Genomic DNA, 22,500 nt, shown 5'->3' on the forward strand with positions numbered 1-22,500 from the left:
CAAATATTAAAGCAAACTATCTGCTAAAATGTAATAAGGTACTCAGGATAATACTGGGTGTCATGAAATACAACAAAGATGGAGGGGTTGCTTGTATCGTTGACAACTGAATCATACAGAATCTCTGGCCTTTTGGTATCTTTTGGTGGAGGATTTTTCATGGCGGAGTTGCCTACACAATACTGCCCCACCAGGACCCGGGCGAGGTACATGTAGCGAGACCCAGCTCCATCCGTTGCGTATTGAACAGAGTAAGAGGCATCTCTGGCAAAGTACACTCCTTGTCCATATATAACTCCTGAAACGAGAAAGATTTGGGTTTTTTTGCAACAAACGTTCTCACCTTGTGAGTCAAGCTGCTCTACATATTTCACACCGGGCAACCTTTTTTGGCAACATCTCGATGATCATGGCATGAGTTTGAATGAGGATTTTCGTAAGATGATACCGCAATACGTTGCGACACAAATTGAGGGGAAGATGTTAGCAATGCGCAACGTTTAAATTCGTTGCAACTTTGCGGACACTGGTATCGTGCAAACCCGTTTACTAGGTTATCCTACACAAACAACTTGGGAGGCAAGGTACACGAAAAGATTGCGTAGTGTATCAAAGGCTTCAATTCAACCCGACACACATGCCCATGGTGTTGTCAATGGAACTTACCATTTTGTCCACAAAACCTTCTGTTGAAACCTTGTGTGTTTATAGCTTTAACATTTTCACCCTTGGTACCATGGAACAGCTGTCGTTCATTGTTTCCACCATTGTCTTGATCAATTTTTTGTTTTCTCAACACGTAAGATTGATAGAGATGCGAGTTTTGAATACGCTCGATTTTCTGAATATTGACCGCTAGAGTAGTTAAAAAAACTTTGGACGCCACACGTCTGTACTCAGAGGAGCCTGGGAATAATGGTACTAAGAGCACAGTCGTACCACTAGGCATTGGATCCCAATGCTCTGGAAGCGGAATACCTAAAACACAGAGCAAAAACGTTTACAGTGACGGCATTAGTATACATCCCTTCCAAATTACATGGAAATGATCACACTGTATTGTAAAACTGTTTCGATTCATGTTAAGTACTAATATTCAAGGAAAAACGTTTGCAGCAAAACGAATCACGAAGATTAATCGGATATGTTTTAACGAAATTAATTTTAAAATGGAAAAAAAGAGTTCAAACTAACATTGAAGAAAGATTATTTATCTGGTTTGAAGAATAAAGAATTTAACTTACAACATCACATTAAGACCCAAGGTTTCGAAGCAAAGATGATTCAAGGAAAAAAAAAGTCCGTTTATATGTTTATCTTATTCTTGCAAACACCGAGCCATCTGCATTATTTGCTCACTTAACCTTGGTCTGATCCTTTCACCTTTCTATAAATTGTTACATTAATTCTCTCTGTTGCGCCATTCTTGACCAGTTTTTGCCTTTAAAGTGATGTCAAACATGCCTTCTCCCCGAAAGGACAACTGAAAAATCGCAATCCTAGGAAGGATTCGAACCTGCGACCTCCGTAATACCGATCAGATGCTCTTCCCACTGAGCTACAAGAACTCACTGCAGAGTTAGGCCGTTTATAGAGGTCCTGAATGGACAACGTGTCGCACTGTTCTGAGAAGCTCTACTAGGTCATGCGCCTCAGTTTATACGACCGGTGTTACGGAGGCCGTAGCTTGGAATCCTTCCTAGGACTCTGATATTTTAGCTGTCCTTTAGCCCGTTGCCAAGCAACTTGTATCCTATCCTTCTCACGGAGCATTACACCTTTCCACTGTATCATGAATATTTTCTCTTTTTAACACAATGTTAACACTGAGCTATCAAAGTTATTTGTTAACTAACCTTCGTCAGATCCTTTCACTTTTCTGTGAATTGTTATCGTCTCCCCGTTTTGCCGTCCTTGACCAGTTTTTGCTTTCAAATTGATGTCAAACTCATCTGCTCTCAAAGGTACCCTAACAAACGCTTCGCTTTTGACGTGTGCCATCTCTAACTTCGCGTTGGTTTTCAAATCAAACACCATTTTGGTCCCTAGTATTTCATAACTCCATTCAATGTTCTTTGAAACCAGTAGCGCTTGTTGCTCTTCCTTGATTTCCTTATTTCTTTCGTTAAGTTCGTGCCAGATCTCCCCAACCATACCTGTCACTTCAATTGGTTCACCACGGACCACGATGCGGTCAATGTCAGCCTCGATGTCAAGTCTTACGTCACGGTCATTGGCTTTCTTTCTCAATGAGTCAATCTGCTTGCGAGAAAGTTGGTTAACAGCCTCATTCTCGACTTTCTGGGTCGTGCAAGCTTCGGAGAAACCACTCTTCAAAGAATCTACCGCTTTTTCCACGCTTGTCGCATCCTTGCCTGCAACGCAGATTTTTATAGATGAGTCGTTCGTCAAACTCAACCCTCTATCATATTCTTTGAGTTGCCTCGTATGCCCTGAGGAGGAATCACTATCAAGTTTGTGATCAGCTTCCCTGGCTGAATGCCTCTGATGAGCCTGTAAAAATTCCTCCATCATTGAAGCTTTAAATACGACAATGCGCACTTTTCTGACCCATTGACAGCTTAGATTGAAGTTGTTAAGAGCCTGAAAGGTGAGCTGGGCCGAGTCTGCCGCAGACAGACCATAAGCACCAGTGCCAGCACAAGGAAGTGAAAGAGAGCGAAGTTTGTGTTTATCCGCCAAGCGAAGACCAGCTTCTAAACATGTCTGAAGATGACGCTTATCCTTCGACTCTGAAGAGAAATGAAAAGAGAAATAAAATACGGAAACTGGTCATTTTGAATGATTCACGAGTGGGATTTGGTCGTAAATTCACGATCTCCAAATCCTACTGGGCCCGGACACCACCTCAGTTTAAACACGAGGCCACGCTTAATATATATTTGAAGTACAGAAAATTTTTTTACGATTTTTAGATCATCGCAGTTATGCCTTCGACATGTCCATGGCTTCTGCGCAGTGAGCAATCAAGCCAACTGTTAGCTATTCATTTTGTGACAGTTAATAAACCCGCACAGGGTGTGGATATCACAAGGGTTGAGTTCAGGCTGAATTTTCAGGCTTTCTTTTCGTTACTACTTACGTAACTGCACAAGTAAGTAACGTTTATAAATGTGGATATCTAAAAATCATAACATTGCTTCTTTTAGGAGTCCAAGTCTCTTCATAATGATAAAAATGTAGACCTTACTCACTCTCATAACACGACAACAAAATGGCTTCGCCGCTACGAGGTAATATCCAAGGTAATGAATTCAAAAGATGCAAGGTATTTTCTAAACAGGGTAGGACGGTTTACGCGATATTTGAGAAAGCAAAGCATGAACTGAAAAAAGGTAAACACGCTTTAGGTTCATTTCTAGGACACTTAGAAGTTAATACCTATCTAGCATTACTCGGAAGATATAAAGAAAAAAAAAGAAACCTGGAATAATGTGAATAACTTTACGCGCTGCTAAATTGCCTCCGCTTGTCATCACAGCTGAGCCCGCAATTTGATTGCCCAGTTGGCTGCACTCTTGTTGGATCTGTAACCCTCCTTGTTTCAAGATAGCCTTGCTCAATTCACCGGCATTGTTCATGTTCATATCGGTGCTGTTAATGTTTAAAATTGCATCAGTTGTTTCCTGAGTCAAATCAGCATTTATGACTTGAATACTGGGGCCTGTGTACTTGCTGTTATTTGGTCCGACCAAACCATGTTCAGATGACAAGCCTGGTGAACTTGCTGCTGTTCTGATTCCAAATTTGGATTGAAATTTCCCGAAAAAACCGTTAGTCGTGTATTCTTGGCGTAAGTTATGCTTGGATTGCAAGTTGGCCATCTCTTGTTTGAAAGCAGTGATCAGGGCCTGATCTTGTTGGTACACCACAAATCGAATATCTGTCAAGCTAGACAAATCATTTGTCTGGCAAAAGCTGAAAACTTCTTCCAACATTATCCTCGAGGCTTGGTTGGGTGGGAATTTTAATTTTCCCGTGCCTATTACAGGAAAAGCAATGGAGCTCATTCTTAGAGCTTCGCCTTTCTGAAGACACATTTTCACGATGTCTCGTAAAACCTTTAGTAAAAGAAATAAAATTATAAAATGTGGAAGTTTCTTATCAATTGCAAGACACAAAATTGTTTATCATTGCCTGCAGAAATCAAAGTTTTGCCATCAGAAAGAGCGGGTTATCGTGCTCGAAACACCAATGCTGAAGAGCGCAAACCGACTGTCACCTCATCGATATGGTTGCGCGAAATCCACATTTTTACTAGGATTCCGAGAGAATAAACAGATTAATCGTAACCATTACAATTTTCTCAAATTTGATTGGTGAATTCATTGCTTTATTTTTCACTTATTATTGTGAAGGGTTGAAATCGGAGAGTTGGCTGTAATCGGATACCTGAAATCGGACAGTTACATCAGCCAATCATATGAAGTGCACTTATCTTAATCCACCAATCACAGAATTTTTCTCAAGAACCATAGCAACAACCACTTACCCTACCAAACTGGGGATTTTCCAAAATGGCCAAATTTGTAACATTAGGAACGCATTAATTTTGTTTTCTCTGAAATTGTAAAGGATATGGTTGCAAGTTCGAATGAGGCCTAACACTACTGTGAAGTTTTGTACCCAATTATTCCATCAGAGATCAACCCTAGTATTGGAATTGGGCCCACACAAGGACAGAGAAAAACTCTGACCAGGGTGGGATTTGAACCCACGACCATCGGATTAGATCACCGCTGCTCTACCGACTGAGCTACAAGGCCAGAACGGGAGCTGGCCGTGGGTATGTGAGATGTTATTCACAAGGACAAATTCGGCTCGGCCCAAGCCTAATTTTAGATAATCGCTAGTTGTTGTCCTTCAGTAGCATTTGGAGTTATGATTGCAAGTTCGAATGAGGCCTAACACTACTGTGAAGTTTTGTACCCAATTATTCCATCAGGAATCAACCCTAGTATTGGAATTGGGCCCACACAAGGACAGAGAAAAACTCTCACTAGGGTGGGATTTGAACCCACGACGATTTGAATCGCTAGTTGTTGTAGGACAACAACTAGTGATTATCTAAAATTAGGCTTGGGCCGAGCCGAATTTGTCCTTGTGAATAACATCTCACATATCCACGGCCAGCTCCCGTTCTGGCCTTGTAGCTCAGTCGGTAGAGCAGCGGTGATCTAATCCGATGGTCGTGGGTTCAAATCCCACCCTGGTCAGAGTTTTTCTCTGTCCTTGTGTGGGCCCAATTACAATACTAGGGTTGATCCCTGATGAAATAATTGGGTACAAAACTTCACAGTAGTGTTAGGCCTCATTCGAACTTGCAATCATAACTCCAAATGCTACTGAAGGACAAGAACTAGCGATTATGTAAAGGATATGATTAATTGGTAACAGGACTTAGTGTTGTCCAATTTTTTTCTGTAATCACACTTGTGATTAAGCAACTCGGACTCCCGCGTTGTTATGATTACAGACCTAATTGGACTCCACTCAGTCCTATTACCATTATTAATCATAAAAATTACAATTTTCTCAGTTGTGATTGGTTTAAAACACTCCCATTTTCCACTAATTTACTTGCCAAGTTGTTATCGGACATTTCGTTATCGGACAGGTCAATAAGTCAATCACATTCAAAGTTGTAATTTAAATCAACCAATCACAGCCTTGGTTTCAATCACCATAGAAACAGTGTACAGACTCCTAAATTTGGGGCTTTCTTTCTTTCTTTCAGAGCGACATTAAATACTGAATTTACACCTCCTTTGTCAGTCTTTTAATGCAACTTTTCCCTTTTTTTCATTACTTGGCTCTTCTTCTTTTCTTGGAAATTGTAATTTTTATGATTAAGTGGTAAAAGGACTTCATGTCCTTCAATTCGGTCTGTAATCATACTCGTGATAAAAAAATTAGCAAATCGAAAGTGGTTCAGCGTTGCCCGTACTCTTATCGATAACAATAGTCGTCATCACAGTTGTTGTTGTTGTTACTCTGTTCCGTCGTTTCGTTGTGTTTCATTGGCCCTGAAAAGCCCCTATGGGGAGCGGTCAATTAAGTATGTATTGTATCGTATTGAACTCCACTCAGTCCTATAGGCCATTTCGGAAAATACCATAATACTGTTTGTTTGTGCCCCCAAATTTTGCAAAAGCATTGTTTTTGTTTTCTCTTGGGACCATTGTAAGTCCCAGGAGAAATTGGAAACAATGCTTATGCAAAATTTGGGGGCACAAACAAAGAGTATTACGGTATTTTCCGAAGTGGCCTATTACCATTACTAACCACACTCAGTAGTCTTCACTACAATTTCTCACTTTATTCTACGCACGTGCACACACAACTTATAAGGTGGGTGAGGAGGGTACGTTAGAACCCAGCTACTACATATAGCTCACGAATAGGGCATACGAACTAGTGATCGAAAGGACGCAGATTCGACTCCTGCAAGTAGCACTCGATTTTTTCCGAGTATCACCCGGTTACTAAGGAAAAATGCCTCGTAGACGCGTAACATGTTTACTTTTGGAGACAGATTCATGGTCCTCAACAAAGTAAATTATAACTTGGGAGCGAATTAATGTGGCACACAACGGTAAAACTGCTTGCCGTTGTCTAGTAGTCATAATATTCGTAGTTTAAAAACTCACCACTTCACTAATGCCATCGTTCCATGGGCTACAGTTGGTATGAATCACGTGGCTGCAGGGCAATGCGAACCCAGGAGTGACTGTAATCTGACCAATATTGGGAGTTGTTACTCTCTTCCTCATCGCCCAACCACCTGCCGTAAGGATTGCTTGAGAGCATGCTCCTTGTGAACTGACCAGGATGTCAACCTGTGGTTCAAGTAAGCGGATTATTGTCATTCTAAAGGAAATTTGAATCTTCTTGGACGCGTGCATGTTACCAGTGGGAGATTCAAGCAGAATTCCCACTGAGTTATATTGCTCCAAAAGAATCGACGGAACCGAAATCACTTAACTCACCTTTTCAGCCTCAATGATTCCAGCTCTCCACGAAACTTGGTGGCCAGCTTCGGTGGCGAAAGAAGATCGATCAGTTTCACTTACAACTGCTTCCCACTCATCGTCATTATCATCATCACCACTAGTGACTGGCTCATCATCGTCATCACTGCTTGTGGAGTCCGAGCCTGCTTGAGTACCTTGTACTTTACCTTCCTCTCGTTTCGAGTCAAAGCTCTTCTGGACATGGATCGCACATTCATAGTTTTTCTCTATCGATTTTTCCAGAAGATCTCCTTTACCACTGGCATAAAATTTCCTCAGCCCAGGCTGTTTGATATCAATCGTTTTACACGTGACACCGGCCACAATAGTGTTCAGTGCCCTCTCAATGCCTACTTTATTGCCAGAAAAAACGAAATCTTCTTCAACTTTTCCATTTTCCGCAATTTTAATCCGTGAATTTGCGAGTCGAGTTACAATCAAGCGCAAGTCGTCATAAACTCCCTGATAATTATCTTTGCAGGTTCCTCCTTCAGATGGACAGCCTTCATACTCTCCTTGATTCTTTGTAGATATATCCTGGGCTTTCCTTGTCGGTCCTTGCCATGACTTGGGCTTGTTTGGTGGTGGATCACCAAACCTATTTAAGTTTCTAGGTAGTACTGGAAGCTGCGGTCCAAACTCGTCATCTGCACAAATTGACCTACATTCCTCTTGAATAGCATCGTCTCTGCGTTTCTGGTCGCTTAAGTGACGTCCTGCAAGGTCTTCTCCGCATTCATTTAAAGATCCACCTATCGGTACCTCTCTCTGTCCTGCACTTGGCTGTTTCTTAAAGACTCCTCCTCTCCCTTGTGGGGTCTGAATATCTCGAAATTCCCGCAGCTCTTTACGTGCACTCTCAAGATTTTCTGGATTTGCTGCAACATCATGGCAACGAAGGACCCGCTTGATAAAGACCTCTGGAATATTGGGAAATTCTGTTTTCAGTTTGTTTAGTGTTTCCTCTGAGTACTCCAGGTTCATGATCTCGCCATCAATCTTTGCCCTACACTCCTCTTGAGTAGCATCGTTTGTGCTCTTCTGGTCGCTTAAGTGACGTCCTGCAAGTTCTCCTTCGCATTCTCCTTTAGATCCGCCTATCGGTTCCTCTCTCTGTCCTGCACTTGGTTGTTTCTTACAGACCTCTCCTCTCCCTTGTGGGGTCTGAATATCTCGAAATTCCCGCAGCTCTTTACGCGCACTCTCAAGATTTTCTGGATTTGCTGCAACATCATGGCAACGAAGGACCCGCTTGATAAAGACCTCTGGAATATTGGGAAATTCTGTTTTCAGTTTGTTTAGTGTTTCCTCTGAGTACTCCAGGTTCATGATCTCGCCATCAATCTTTGCCCTACACTCCTCTTGAGTAGCATCGTTTGTGCTCTTCTGGTCACTTACGTGACGTCCTGCAAGGTCTCCTTCGCATTCTCCTTTAGATCCGCTTATCGGTACCTCTCTCTGTCCTACACGTGGACGTTTCTTAAAGACCTCTCCTCTCCCTTGCGGGGCCTGAATATCTTGAAATCCCCGCAGCTCTTTACGCGCACTCTCAAGATTTTCTGGATTTGCTGCAACACCATGGCAACGAAGGACCCGCTTGATAAAGACCTCTGGAATATTGGGAAACTCTGTTTTCAGTTTGTTTAGTGTTTCCTCTGAGTACTCCAGTTTCATGACCTCATCGTCAATCTTTGCCCTACACTCCTCTTGAGTAGCATCGTCTGTGCGTTTCTGGTAACCTACATGACGTCCTGCAAGGTCTCCTCCGCATTTTGCTATAGATCCGCCTTTCGGTACCTCTCTCTGTCCTGCACTTAGCTGTTTCTTAAAGACTCCTCCTCTCCCTTGTGGGGTCTGAATACCTTGAAATCCCCGCAGTTCTTTACGAACAATTTCAAGACTTTCTGGATTTGCTGCAACATCATGGCAACGAAGGACCCGCTTGATAAAGACCTCTGGAATATTGGAAAATTCTGTTTTCAGTTTGTTTAGTGTTTCCTCTGAGTACTCCAGTTTCATGACCTCATCGTCAATCTTTGCCCTACACTCCTCTTGAGTAGCATCGTCTGTGCGTTTCTGGCCACCTACATGACGTCCTGCAAGGTCCCCTCCGCATTCTGCTATAGATCTGCCTATCGGAACCTCTCTCTGTTCTGCACTTAGCTGTTTCTTAAAGACTCCTCCTCTCCCTTGTGGGGTCTGAATACCTTGAAATCCCCGCAGCTCTTTACGAACAATTTCAAGATTTTCTGGATTTGCTGCAACATCATGGCAACGAAGGACCCGCTTGATAAAGACCTCTGGAATATTGGGAAACTCTGTTTTCAGTTTGTTTAATGTTTCCTCTGAGTACTCCAGTTTCATGACCTCATCGTCAATCTTTGCCCTACACTCCTCTTGAGTAGCATCGTCTGTGCGTTTCTGGTCACCTACATGACGTCCTGCAAGGTCCCCTCCGCATTCTGCTATAGATCCGCCTTTCGGTACCTCTCTCTGTCCTGCACTTGGCCGTTTCTTAAAGACTCCTCCTCTCCCTTGTGGGGTCTGAATACCTTGAAATCCCCGCAGTTCTTTACGAACAATTTCAAGACTTTCTGGATTTGCTGCAACATCATGGCAACGAAGGACCCGCTTGATAAAGACCTCTGGAATTTTGGGAAATTCTGTTTTCAGTTTGTTTAGTTTTTCCTCTGAGTGCTCCAGGTTCATGATCTCGTCGTCAATCTTTGCACCGACACAAATCGCCGTTTCATCTGTGAAATAAAATCGGTAGTTGGTTCTGAATTTCCTAAGGTAATGTTCATTTTATGTTAATTCGTCATTCATAGTCATATCTGTCACCCCTTACCCCCCTTCAACTATGTTTAGCTATGGACTGTTCACTGTCCAATAAAGGCACGCGCTTCATTGTTTCACACATTTAAAAGCCCAATATTCGATAGCCACCCCTCCGCCTTCCTTCCCACACTTAAATACCCAAGCACAGTCAGTACAATCTGTACTAAATGACGAGTTTCTCAATGATGATGTTTGGTTGAAATGTAACAAGCTCTCAGTTAATATTAAAAAACAATTATGAAACCAAATGTTTTGGTGTCCGGCTATTACATTAGTTTTGTATCAAATCTTCAAATCTATTGGAATTATGTTCAGGTCTTGATTTTACTTATCTTCAAAAACCAATTTAGCCCTGTACTGCGCGTTCCTTTATCCTAAAAATTCTTTGACTTGGGCCATTTTAGTTTCAATAGGAATAAAACGCAAACAGCGGTTACAAACATTTGCTTGAAATGCATAACGTTTATAAACTTAACGTTTGGTATGTTGCAACATACATCATCAGAAGTGATTATTATTCAGTTACAGATAATTTTAAATTCAAAAATACAACTGTACGGACTGGGAACTAACAAAATTGATCGACATAAAACGACAAGAATATCCTAATAATAGAGATAACGTTTCTCACTGCCAACGTTTTCATTTAAGGCTGGCTTAGGATCACGGATCAACAGAGACTCCTTAATTTTGCAATGTATGTCTGATCGACCAGTTGCTAATATTTCAAAATGATCCCACTTAATCTATGGTTGGTTAAGAAAACATGATCAGCAATTGCAGATTCGTGACAATTTGTAGTTAGAGCTTTAAAATGTTCTGTTTTTCTTTCACGTAATCGGCGTTTCGTTTTCCTTATGTAGAAATCATTGCAATTCCAGCAGTTTGCTCTGTACACTACTTTTGACCTGAAGGAAGGAGCTAGTTTATCTTTGTAAGGGAAGAAAGACTTGATTCTTCGGGTGTTCTGAAAAACTATTGTGACATTGAAAATACCATAGAATTTGTTCATACAAGACCTCAGCTGTTTTGTGGGGTGTTTGCTGTGATGACCTAAGAAAGGTAGAACGATAAGAACTTCATTTTTCTGAACTGTTTGTACAGGATCTTTTGGCTTATTTTGATGTTTCTCAATGACATCATTCATATGATATTTAACAGTTCCCATAGGGTAGCCATTAAGTAACAAAATCCTCTTGAGGTCATCTAGGGCAGACTGTAACAATCGGGGTGACGAACAAATTCTAATGCAGCGATAAGCTAAAGTGCGGACTAGGTTTATTTTGTATTTACGCGGAGTAAAAGAGTCCCACTTGGTGTAAAGACCCGTGAATGTCTTCTTTCGATAGATTGATGTTGAGAAGGAGCTGTCACGATTGCGTTTCATAAGGATATCAAGGAATGGAATTTCATCGTTTTGTTCAAACTCAATTGTGAATTTAATGTTGTTGTGTCTCCCATTTAGGTAACGTAAAAAACTCAAAGCGTCATTTTTGTTCTTGAAAAGAGTAAAGGTATCGTCCACGTACCGGAACCAAATAGTAGACTAGATTACCCCGATTGGTCCTAAAGAATTTACTCTTGTTTGCAACAAAGAAGGGTCATTTTGTTTAGATTGGCAATACTATGACCAGATTGATGGCGTCGCAATGGGCTCTCCACTTGGTCCTGTTTTGGCGAACACTTTCGTGTGTGATTTTGAAGAAAAATGGGTGATGAAGTGGGACTCTTTTACTCCACGTAAATACAAAATAAACCTAGTCCGCACTTTGGCTTATCGCTGCATGCATTAGAATTTGTTCGTCACCCCGATTGTTACAGTCTGCCCAATCATAGCCCTCGTATCATCTAAGAGAAGTAATAAACACTGACAAAAAATACAGTTCTTTGGAAATGAAGCAATTACTCTCTAGTGCGCTGTAAGCTAAGGCTTCACTCCAGAAAGCTCCATCGAACCAAACAGAAGGGGAAGCCCCGCATCGACACAACCACGATGCAATGCCCAGAGAAAGTCGAGGAGTCTGCAATATCTCTGGAGAACGCCTTATCTGCAGAACAGCCGCACGACTCTGCCTCTGAGAAGTGGAACCATCTCCGAGAGACAATTCAAAAAACAGCCTTTGCAACCTTTGGAAGGAAGACCCATAAGAGCTGTGACTGGTTCGACGCGAAGTCCAGCGAGATGACTCCAGTCATCGAAGCAAAGAGAGCTTCCCTGGCTGAATACAAGCGTTCAAAACTGAGAAGTCCCTTCAAGCACTCAGATCGGCCAGGAGCAAAGTGTAGCAGACAGCAAGACGATGTACCAACGAATACTGGCAACAGCTCAGTGATGACATGCAGAATGCAGCAGTAACGGGCAACTGGGGGACGTGCGAAGGAATAAAGAAAGCTCTTGGACCAACTCAGAGAAAACCAGTGCCCTTCAAATTAATCGTCCACCGGGGAAGTGATCACTGACAAAGGCAAGCAGATGGAGAGATGGGTAAAGCACTACTCAGAGTTATACTCCAGAGAAAACGTCTTTGTCACTTCTGCACTCGACGCCATTGATCTACTGCCTGTCATGAAAGAACTACACGCTGGACCAACACTCGAAGAACTCGGCAAGGCCATCTAGTCAAGCGCTGCAACACCACTCTACTACAGCCACTACATGACGTTCTTTGTCAGTGCTAGATAGAGGGAGGTGTGCCACAAGACATGAGAGACGCCAAGATAGTCACCCTGTATAAGAACAAGGGCGAGAGGTGTGAATGTAACAACTACAGAGGCAGCTCCCTTCTGAGCATTGTAGGCAAAGTGTACGCCCGAGTTGTCCTAGCGTGCCTACAACAAGTAAAAGAGCGTGTCTACCCCGAGTCCCAGTGCGGCATTCCACAGTGGACATGAACTTCTCCCTTCGACAACTGCAGGAAACGTGCAGAGAACAACAAAAGCCTCTGTACATCGCCTTCATTGACGAAAGCGTTTGACTTGGTCAGCAGGAAAGGGCTCTTCGGTATCCTGGTGAAAATTGGATGCCCCCAAAAACTACACAGCATGATCAGGTCCTTCTACGACAGCATGAAGGCTACAGTGCAATACGAAGGCAGCATATCTGAGCCTTTTGACATCATGAGCGTTGTGAGCGTTTTTCCCTGCTTATGAAGCATGCATTTTGGACTGCCACAGAAGGACTGTTTGAGCAACGTTGCCAGACTGAGAGAAAAGACCAAAGTACGTGAGATGACCACCAGAGACCTGCTCTTCACTGATGACGCTGCCGTCACCTCGCATACAGAGCAAGAGCTTAAGGAACTCATGAACAGGTTCTCTCAAGCCTGCAAAGACTTAAGGCTCACGATCAGCCTGAAAAAGACCAACGTGTTAGCCCAGGGTGTGGAAACGCCACCTGTCAACACCATCGACAACTACGAACTCAGCGTTGTACACCAGTTCACCTACCTTGGGTCCACAATCAGTGACAACCTATCCCTCGATGCTGCGATCAAGCAACGCATAGGGAAGGCCGCAACAACACCTGGTCGGCTCACCGCACGTGTCTGGGAGAACCCCAACCTCACAAGCACGACCAAGACGGCAGTATGCAATGCCTGCATCATCAGAACTCTGCTGTACGGCAGCGAGGCGTGGACAACCTACGCATGCGTTGCCTCCGCTGCATCCTCAACATCAAGTGGAGCGACAAAGTGCCAAACGTTGAGGTTCTCGCACGCGCTGGCTTCCCCACAATGTTCACGCTGTGCTGGTTCGGCCATGTCGCTGGATGGAAGACGGCCGGATTTCAAAGGACATCCTGTACGGCGAGCTAGCCTCTGGCACAAGACGTGTTGGCCGACCCAAGCTGCGCTATAAAGATGTCTGAAAGCGTGACATGAGAGCTCTGGACATCACCACTAAGGGCTGGGATTGCACAGCAGCTGACTGCAGCAGATGGCGCAGTGTGCTGAAGAAACAGTTGAAGATGGGCGAAGAGAAGATCCAGAACTTGGCAGAGGACAAGAGAGCCAGACGGAAGGCGCGCACACCTGGAGACAACCCGGCAACCACTCATACCTGCATCCACTGTGGCAGAGTTTATCGCTCCCGGATTGGCCTGACCAGCCCGGCATCCAACTAGGGCGTATCATCATCCATGGTCGACACCGACCGACGGAGGCCTACTACTATTACCTTTTGCTTCTTTCTGTTCGACACAAAGGGACACATTCTCTCAGTTGAGAAGAGACTCTTCGAATGTAATGCTTCTGAGCTCCGCCATGTTTGGTACTATTGACGACTCATATATGAACTCCATGAAGTCCTAGAATCTGGGACTGCAAATCCTGTGTCTCCAGAGCCCCTCGTTTTCTCATGCGAAGGCCCCGGCGGCTAAGAGAAATGATGGGATCTGGGAACGAGAATGCTTACATTGTTGCCCAACAGAAAATAAAAACAATGTTTATGCAAAATTTTGAAGGGCAAACTAAGAGAATCATGGTATTTTTGAAAGTGGCCTATTCGAAGGAATGTAGTGATGCTCTGATCTGTGCTGTGATTGGTAGTGAGAAAAGTAATGTGATTGGTTGTGAGGATGGTGAGTGGTGATTGGTGCATTACGATCCGGTAGCCCTTAAATTTTTCATACCTCGAGAAAAATGTGAGTGTCGCAGAAATCATTAATGGCACTTATAATTATAATATACATGGAGAAATTTGTCCATTCTTATTGACTCATTTTCTCTAGGTTGAATACATGCTCAGATGAATTGAGGAAACTTTTTAAGAAGCCTAAATTATGCCTAGAGAAAAATTAGGGTCAGGTTAGCCTTAGTTTGGTTATTATACGCGGATGTCAATTGACATATTATAGAAAAGTAAATAATTAAAAGAAGTGTGTTGGGTTGAGTATGTTCGTCATTGTAGTGTAGTGGTGTATGTATCAGGAGGGTCCGATGTCGAGTACCCGTAAGTGTATGGTACTGTTCTTTGTTTCCTTACTATATTGTAATGTTGAGACTGAATGCACAAGTGTATGAATAGAGAAACCGTTAAGATGATACGAAACATTTCGAAGATGTGTTGAGAGCGTAAGACAGAGCTTTTAGGTGAAATGAGGATCACCAATTTAACCTAGGTAAAAATGGATTCAACCTGAGCCCGGATTTGAACGACAACATATATACTAATAAACAATCACATGATTACTACAAATTGCACTCTCTCGTTTTGTTTGTCTTTGAAAAAAATTGCTCGTGGTTATTTCTTCCAAATTGCACTCGAAGTCATGTGATACAAGTCAGGAAGCAAGCAACACAAAGCTTCTTTTGTTCATCTTGAATATATTATCGAGATTCATCTACGTTCGCCGTATTGGACATCCTGAGATTTTAACTAGGAAACGTACAAAACAATAAAATAATTCGCGGCAGTTACAGACGTGTTGGTAAATACCTCTCTAACGTTAACCACATTTTCCAGTTCAATCTGACTAGAAAAGAAAAGAGGCCTTATCGTTCAGTACGGCCTTAGAAAAATGAGGAATGTACTGATATTTCTTCGATATTTATAATACCTCTCGGAAAATTAATCGAGATGCAGAGCAAAACATGAAGTCAAGCAGATCGTAGTGTAAAGTAAGGCCTGCTAAATTGACCAATCATGGCCCTCGTATCATCTAAGAGAAGTAATAAACACTGACAAAAAATACAGTTCTTTGGAAATGAAGCAATTAAGCTGATACGCACTGAATGAGTTATGCGCGGGATGGGAAAGTTTCGTTCCATTGGGCAAGTGGAATTCTCAAAACTTCAAATCGGAGTTTACGGTCACGGAAGATGCGAGTATTTTCAAAGATTCCTTATCAGAGGGAAGTCTCGGATAGTCGAAGTTCGACTGCAGTTAATGTCTGAAAAGAGCACACATGTTTACATCCCTAAGGAAAAATGCAGATTTTGTCACTGTTATGAAAACGTTCGAGAATGTTCCGCAATTATGGTACAAAATAGTGAGGAATGGTGCAATAAGTGTACCGGAAAGCATTCTTGATGATTCTTAAGACGCTGTTACACAGTGCAATTTTTCATGCAACTTGTTCTACAAACGTTCTCACGTGCACATGCATCACGAAACAAGTTGTCTCAGGGTATTACACTTAGCAACGCCTCGTGCAAGTTGTCTCGTTTCGATGATCTCATGAAGTAAAAGGAAACCGTTGCAACACAAGTTGCAGCACAGACGTTACACTGCGCAATGCTTAAAAAGTTCCTTTCAACCGTTGCGGAAAGTAGAGCTCAAGTCTACTTTCCACAACGGTTTCTGCAACTGGTCTCGCAACCCTTTTTGAAGGGTATGTTATATCGGGCAATGATTCGAGGAAATAATCTCGCAATGGCGTTGCGTAACAAGTTGCACGAAAAATTGCACAGTGTATTAGCGCCTTTAGCCTATTAAACTTGTGATAAGTGTCACGGCTCTTATTTTAGATGACGGCTCTTGCCAGCTAAAATTGCCTTAATTGTAAATGAAGATTTGGCAAAAGAAGAGTAAATGATAAATGTAGAAAATTTATACTGTTGTTGCTTTATATTGCGGCTTGACAAAGTTAGAATGGCAATAATGGCAATTACTTTATTACTGTTAGTTAAGCAATCCATGCCCAGTCTTGTTTCCCCACGGTTTTCTGACACAATAATTGACCCAGATTTCAGTTAATGTTAATTAAAGTACAATCACTGTTGGGTTTGCATACGATTATTATCACTGTTGAAAGTTAATCGCTTTCCGCATTTCCTTTGCACTTAGTGCAAACAAAGATTGCTCTATTTAAAATATTAAAATTACAGATGGAGTGATAAATTGTCCCGCTATCCTTTTTTTAACCTAGTTTAAGAACGATATCATTGATGAAACTGTCTGCTATTTCCCCTCGGCTACTTAACGTCACATTTTTACCTCCAAACGCAAATATATAGAATTAATGCATGAAGAATGTTTGTCAATTGCTTGCCGGGCATTCATTCTACAGTATATTTATCTAGCTAGTGCATAACAAAATTCAACATTGCAATACAGAGGTTTGTAGAACTAAACCAATCACTGGAAGTCTCTTTCGTTTACAAGCACTTAAGGATTTCTTAATAAACCTGACAGTCTATAACATGACAAAGCAGCACTTTACTTCAGCTTTGGGGGAAAAGTTTCAACAACAAATAGTCAACGAGTTCTTAAGCCTCCTCGCCACTTATTTAAAAATCTTAATAAACTTTACCAAGACAATTCCCTAACCTCGGTTACTGCAAAACGTCCTCCTGATAACTTTATAACTTGCAGAAATCGATCACTTCCGCTTTTATAGAAGCTTATCGAGCAAATGAAGTGCACTATGGGAAGGTCCCTATGCAGCTAGCATATCGGCAGACAAATTGCAAAAAACACAATCTCGTACCCAGAGTCCTCGGGCTTCTTGGTCAGCGGGTGAGCGCCCAGAGAGACTCTGGGATAATCGACTTGAACTATATTTTTGATTGGCCGCTTGCGTAACAATGGCAGTCCGACAGGAAGTCGGTAAGTAATTCGGAAGCCCCAGAATTTGGAGGGAGATTCAAAATCTAAAACTAGTTTCAGTGCTGTTTGTTTTTTTCTACCTCAGAAATATATAAATCACAAAAATAAAAAAACCACGGGGTTTGAATTATGTCTTATGCCGTACGGGAATTTTCCCACGCTGCTAAAAAGTGATTACTGTTACTTTAAAGAGAAATCCGTGGAATAAGGCCTTGTCGAAGCCACTCAGAATTACGGAAACATCAAATCATTTGTGTCGTTTCCACAAAAATTTGTCGATCGTGTTGCTTGCACGATAGCATTCCGAAAGCGTCAGAGGTTTCATCTTCACTTGCTCTTACAGCAAGCCAATGATCATTTCTCCAGTTTCTTTGTGTGTAAGGCTAAAATTCTTGTTTCTCGAGCACTTTCAACCCGCCATTTCTACTGTTTACGGTTCTCTCTTTTTTGTTTCCGGTTAAACTCAAGCATACGTAATAAGACCGGAACCCACGTTTTCTGGGAAAATGGAGTCGATTATCCCAGATTCTCTGCGGGCGCTCATCCGCTGGCCAAAAAGCCCGTGGACTCTGGGTACGAGATTGCAAAAGACATGGATGATTGACGACGTTTTCGCCTACACTTCAAGCTTGTAAGACACAAGGGAAGGAAATCACTTCTTTTCTCAAGAGAATCACCAATTTCTACTCTCAACCCAATCTTGAGCGTCGACGAGTGCAACGTTACAAATTCAGATAAAGCGGGCTCGAATCATTCAAACCAAAACGACAATTGCCAAAATCGACTTACTGCTTTTTTTGGGTCCATTGTCAAGCAAATGCCTTGCGTGTAATAGAACCCGAAATATTTGAAAAACAGGCTTCTTAAACGAGCGCATTTCTGTACTTGTTCATACTCTCTGAATCTTTCAATTGACTCTTGTTACGATTTCCCCGCATATTCGCAAGGATTAGCAGCTTCACTGATTCGATTCCTTTTGGGAGGACTTGGATGTATTTTTTTAAACCGTGCTTGAATGGGTTACCGTTCTTTGTGAGGAACCTTTTCTTGCATGAAATGTTAGGCACGACATCCGCCGCGCATTCCGTTGGATCCAATAGCGGGTGGTACCGGCGATCTTAGTGAAATGTTTCAAAGACGTAACTTCAGTCAAATGGTAAATCAGAGAGAATTTCTTTCTACAGCCTTATTTCGAAGTTTGTTTGCTATTCAAACTAAAGAATAAAATCATTATACATTTGCTTTATTCCGGACATTTAATTGTCACGGTCAACGCACAGTGACTAGCACAACAACCGTGTTTACCTACACCCAATTATCCTTTCCTGTTCACTTGAAACTCCACTTTTGCAAAAGCTTACAGTACGTGTCCCCTTTTTAAGACTCTTCTGCGTGCTACCGAGGGCTTTCAACGGAAGACCTACTTTGCTCTATTCTTTTCAATAATATGCAAATAAGTGGCAGATTATTTGTAAATTCGAGTGTAATTTGGAATAAATAAGCATGATTAATTTTTTTCAAACGGGCGAGTGCAATTTGTGCTTGTTTATTCCAAATTTCGTGAAGGAAAATCATGCGATTTCTTATTAGTAATATACATGCAAAAAAATTCACCTTTATTGCACTGTTTAAGGGTAATCAGTAGGGTTCTTCAATCCCGCCATCCCGACCAAAATGTTCCCTTCATCTCAAAATCCCGAACGTTTTTATCGGCTAATCCCGATCCTGGTCATGACGTCACAGCATGATGTCCAAACCTCGTCGTCAATTACAACAGTTGATTTGGAATACACCTTGTTAGTTTTTTTCAACCAACCTTCATGATCCATTTGACCTTAGATGTAGCATTTGCATGCAATCACAGTGTTGAAACCGAAATGATGCGTGATTGTCCCTTATTATATATTATATAATAGGAATTGAATCTGTTCATATTTTCCACTTTGTTAAACTCGGTTGTAAGTTTAGCAGTGTGCCGGAGTGACAGGCCTACACGACTCCCTAACGTGTGTTTTAGCCTTTCAGTTTTGTAACTTGGTTCTCATGAGTATATATTTGATTAAGTGCCCTCTTTTTGTAATATATGAGACACGGGTTTTTTTAGATTTCTGTTAGGAATAGTTGTCGCTCTATAAATTGCTAGTTTTTCATGAGGATTTCTTTCGAGTTCGTCACTGCTGGATGGTATTGTGTAACGAAAAGCAAGATCAGTTTGCTCTCCTGTGGTTTTTAAAGGAGTGCCAGTTTCTTGTTTTTAAATTGCGCTTCTAAGAGGGTCCATTGAACAAGATTCTTGGGATAACCTCTTTCACGTAGGCGTCATTTAAAGTCTTTGATGAGCTCTTCAAATAATATTTTAGAGGATTTTGTCCTGAGAAGTCTCAGAGCTGCGCCTTTGACGAAGCCTTTTGGACTCCTGGTGGGTGGCACGAGAAAAGCCTGTGTTGAAATGTTTCAGTAGGTTTGAAGTGCGTGCGCATATCAAGGACTGAATTACTCTTGAACCTTTCGCCTTTGTACATCAAGAAACGGGATCACATTATTTCGTTCAAACTCTGTAGTAAGAAGAAAATAATGTGAGCCCGTTTCTTGATGTACTTATCAAACGTCATAATCATACTTTTTCAACATCAATTTCTCGAAAGAAAACTTTCACTTGATGTACTTATCAAACGTCATAATCATACTTTTTCAACATCAATTTCTCGAAAGAAAACTTTCACTGGTCTTTACATTAAATGGGACTCGTTCACTTCTCAAAAATACAAAGTAAATCTGATCCATACTCTCACTTTACGTTGTTTCCGCATTTGCTCGTCGCCTCGTTTGTTACAATCGTCTTTGGATGAACTTAAGAAGTTGCTGTCACAAAACGGTTACCCCAGAGGTGCTGTTCATGAATGAGTTGCTAGTAATGGGATCCCTGTTTATACGCAAAGGGTTCTGGGATCGCCGGGGAGCAAACATTGCAAATCGCTGGAAGAAAATGTATGGCGGATTTTTATTTCTATTTTAATGCCCTAAATAACGATCGGTAAAATCCCCATACAAACCCTTACAAAATTTCTGTTTCGCAACAACGATTCTCCGTGAGTTTGGGGTACCTGTGCCGTAAGCCTTGAATCTTTGATTATTGAAAATATTTAGCCACGCTCCACCTTATTTTTGGAGTGTCGTTTCCTTTCTTCATGTCTCTTTCTCTGTGCGCTGTGTTTTTTCGGGATAAGATTTCGTAAAATCTTTGGGCCCTCAGTAAAACTGACCCGCTACAGTCTTTCTGTGCACGCACGTGTTACATTTTTAGGGAAAAACAAAATTCGAGGATAACATCAGCAATTGAAGTTTTCATTCTTTCTTTTATTAACTCAAACGAAGTTCTGATCAGTTTCATTCTTGAATAACTGGTACAATTTAGTTATGCTCAAAAAGTTTGAACAGTCTCAAAGTGATTACATTTACGTGTTTGAGAAGGCATGAAGTCTTTTCCCTCCCCAAGGAGGAAACTGGTCAATCGCTTCTGCGCACTCCTCCGTGATGTTGAAAAAACGAAATTGTATCAATACCCATTACGCGCCATTTCAATAGACCCTTTGCATATATGGGGCCTAAATTTGAATAACAGTACTTTGTACATCCTTAGCCTCGTACTTATGTTTCAAGAGAAAGGACTTTCACATGAATGTGAGGCTTAGGATGTACATTGCCATTTATGCAAAGGGTCTATTCTCCGAATCACTTCTCCCTTTGACATAACAATTTGAGGTAATTCCTTACACCAAGGAAACATGGAAAGCAGCGTTGAGTTGCATCTCTCAACTCTCAACGCTTTTCCTTTATGTCTTCACCAACGGCATAGCTCCCCACTTTCCTACGTAAATTTCACACATGCAACGCACAATTCCTCAATTCGCTCTGACGAAGGGCCAACTGTCAAAAGGTCAGCCATTTTTATGTTTTCGAGGTGGCCATTCGACCTTCATCAACTTGGATGAAAGGAACCAAACGTTGTTTTTTTATATATAGAAAATATACTACAAAGGTTGGTCAAGACAACGTGAATATAGGCGTTGTTACAATATTTCGGCTGGCCAACACCAGCCTTCTTCAGGTTTATTGAATGGATAAACGCTTGTTACAAGATCTTTATATTTACCGGAAATGACATCAACAGGCTACGTTATGTGTAAAATTAATAAAAACGGAAATGCATAAAGAAGAGGAAAGATAATAATACATGATAACAAGGTAAAACAAACAAAAGAAAATAAAAAGGTAGCTAAACTAAATTACATTTCATGTCTTCTGTTAAGGCCTGCAGGCTCCAGCGTTTTTCCTCTGTGTATGAGGAATGCCTCACGAGCCTTTCTGATGGAGTCACGACTAGTGTGCAGTTGTTCGAGCGGTATAAGGATCATGTGCTCCTCCGCGTGACCACTAGTCAGGAAGTGTCGTGAAACCGCAGTAGGGGTATAACTACAAAAGGGGTTTATAATAGGTCGCCAATGTTTATTGAAACGGTCTTTAAGACGACGTTTGGTCTCTCCGATGTACTGAAGATTACATTTAGTGCACTGAATCATGTAAATAACATTAGGGGTTTCACAAGTAATATGTGATTTCATTTTAAAGGTTTGTCCGGTACTATAAAAAGTGTATTGATTACGGCCATCCTCAATAAAAGGACAGGCGGTGCAACTAGTTTTATTGCACCGAAACGAGCCGGATGGAGACCTAGATTGGTCGGTGTCAGTAGGTTCCGGCAATTTAGCTCTAACTAGAATGTCAATAATGTCTTTACAACGCTGGTAGGCTACTAAAGAGAGATTAGTAAAAACATTTTTACAGCGACCAGATGAATAAAGCACGTTAGAGTGTTTGTGAATTATACGGGATATGTTAGGTAAAGCGGGATTATAGGTAATGACAAACGGAACAGTGTCTGTCTATTGTTTAGGTTTGGGTTTAAGAGCGTCGTTCCGTGAAATGTCAGAAGCACGTCGTATCTGGGTTTTAAGGAAATTAAGTTCGTAACCTCGATTGACGAGGTAGTCCATAAGCTATGCATAAGTTCCTTACCGCG

General features: G+C 41.7%; 1 protein-coding gene across 2 annotated transcripts in view; it reads right to left on the minus strand.

Moving 5' to 3' along the window:
• Positions 1-22,500, minus strand: part of LOC138031253 (uncharacterized) — a 40,952-nt gene that overhangs the window by 3,055 nt on the left and 15,397 nt on the right. Inside the window, exons 1-7 of one of the 2 annotated variants that reach the window (XM_068878944.1) lie at positions 17,142-17,251; positions 7,011-9,787; positions 6,672-6,860; positions 3,446-4,082; positions 1,857-2,753; positions 667-978; positions 1-298 (exon numbers count right to left, since the gene is read on the minus strand). The exon at positions 1-298 is cut by the window's left edge and continues 3,055 nt beyond it. In XM_068878944.1, the coding sequence (XP_068735045.1) occupies positions 24-298; positions 667-978; positions 1,857-2,753; positions 3,446-4,082; positions 6,672-6,860; positions 7,011-9,743 (5,043 nt within the window). In that variant the 5' untranslated portion in view covers positions 9,744-9,787; positions 17,142-17,251 and the 3' untranslated portion in view covers positions 1-23. Of the gene's footprint in view, positions 299-666; positions 979-1,856; positions 2,754-3,445; positions 4,083-6,671; positions 6,861-7,010; positions 9,788-17,141; positions 17,252-22,500 lie in introns of those variants that run through there. The other variant, XM_068878942.1, reaches the window with a different exon arrangement.

The sequence above is a fragment of the Montipora capricornis genome, chromosome 14 (genome assembly GCF_036669925.1).
Source record: "Montipora capricornis isolate CH-2021 chromosome 14, ASM3666992v2, whole genome shotgun sequence".
Classification (NCBI taxonomy): Eukaryota; Metazoa; Cnidaria; class Anthozoa; order Scleractinia; family Acroporidae; genus Montipora; species Montipora capricornis.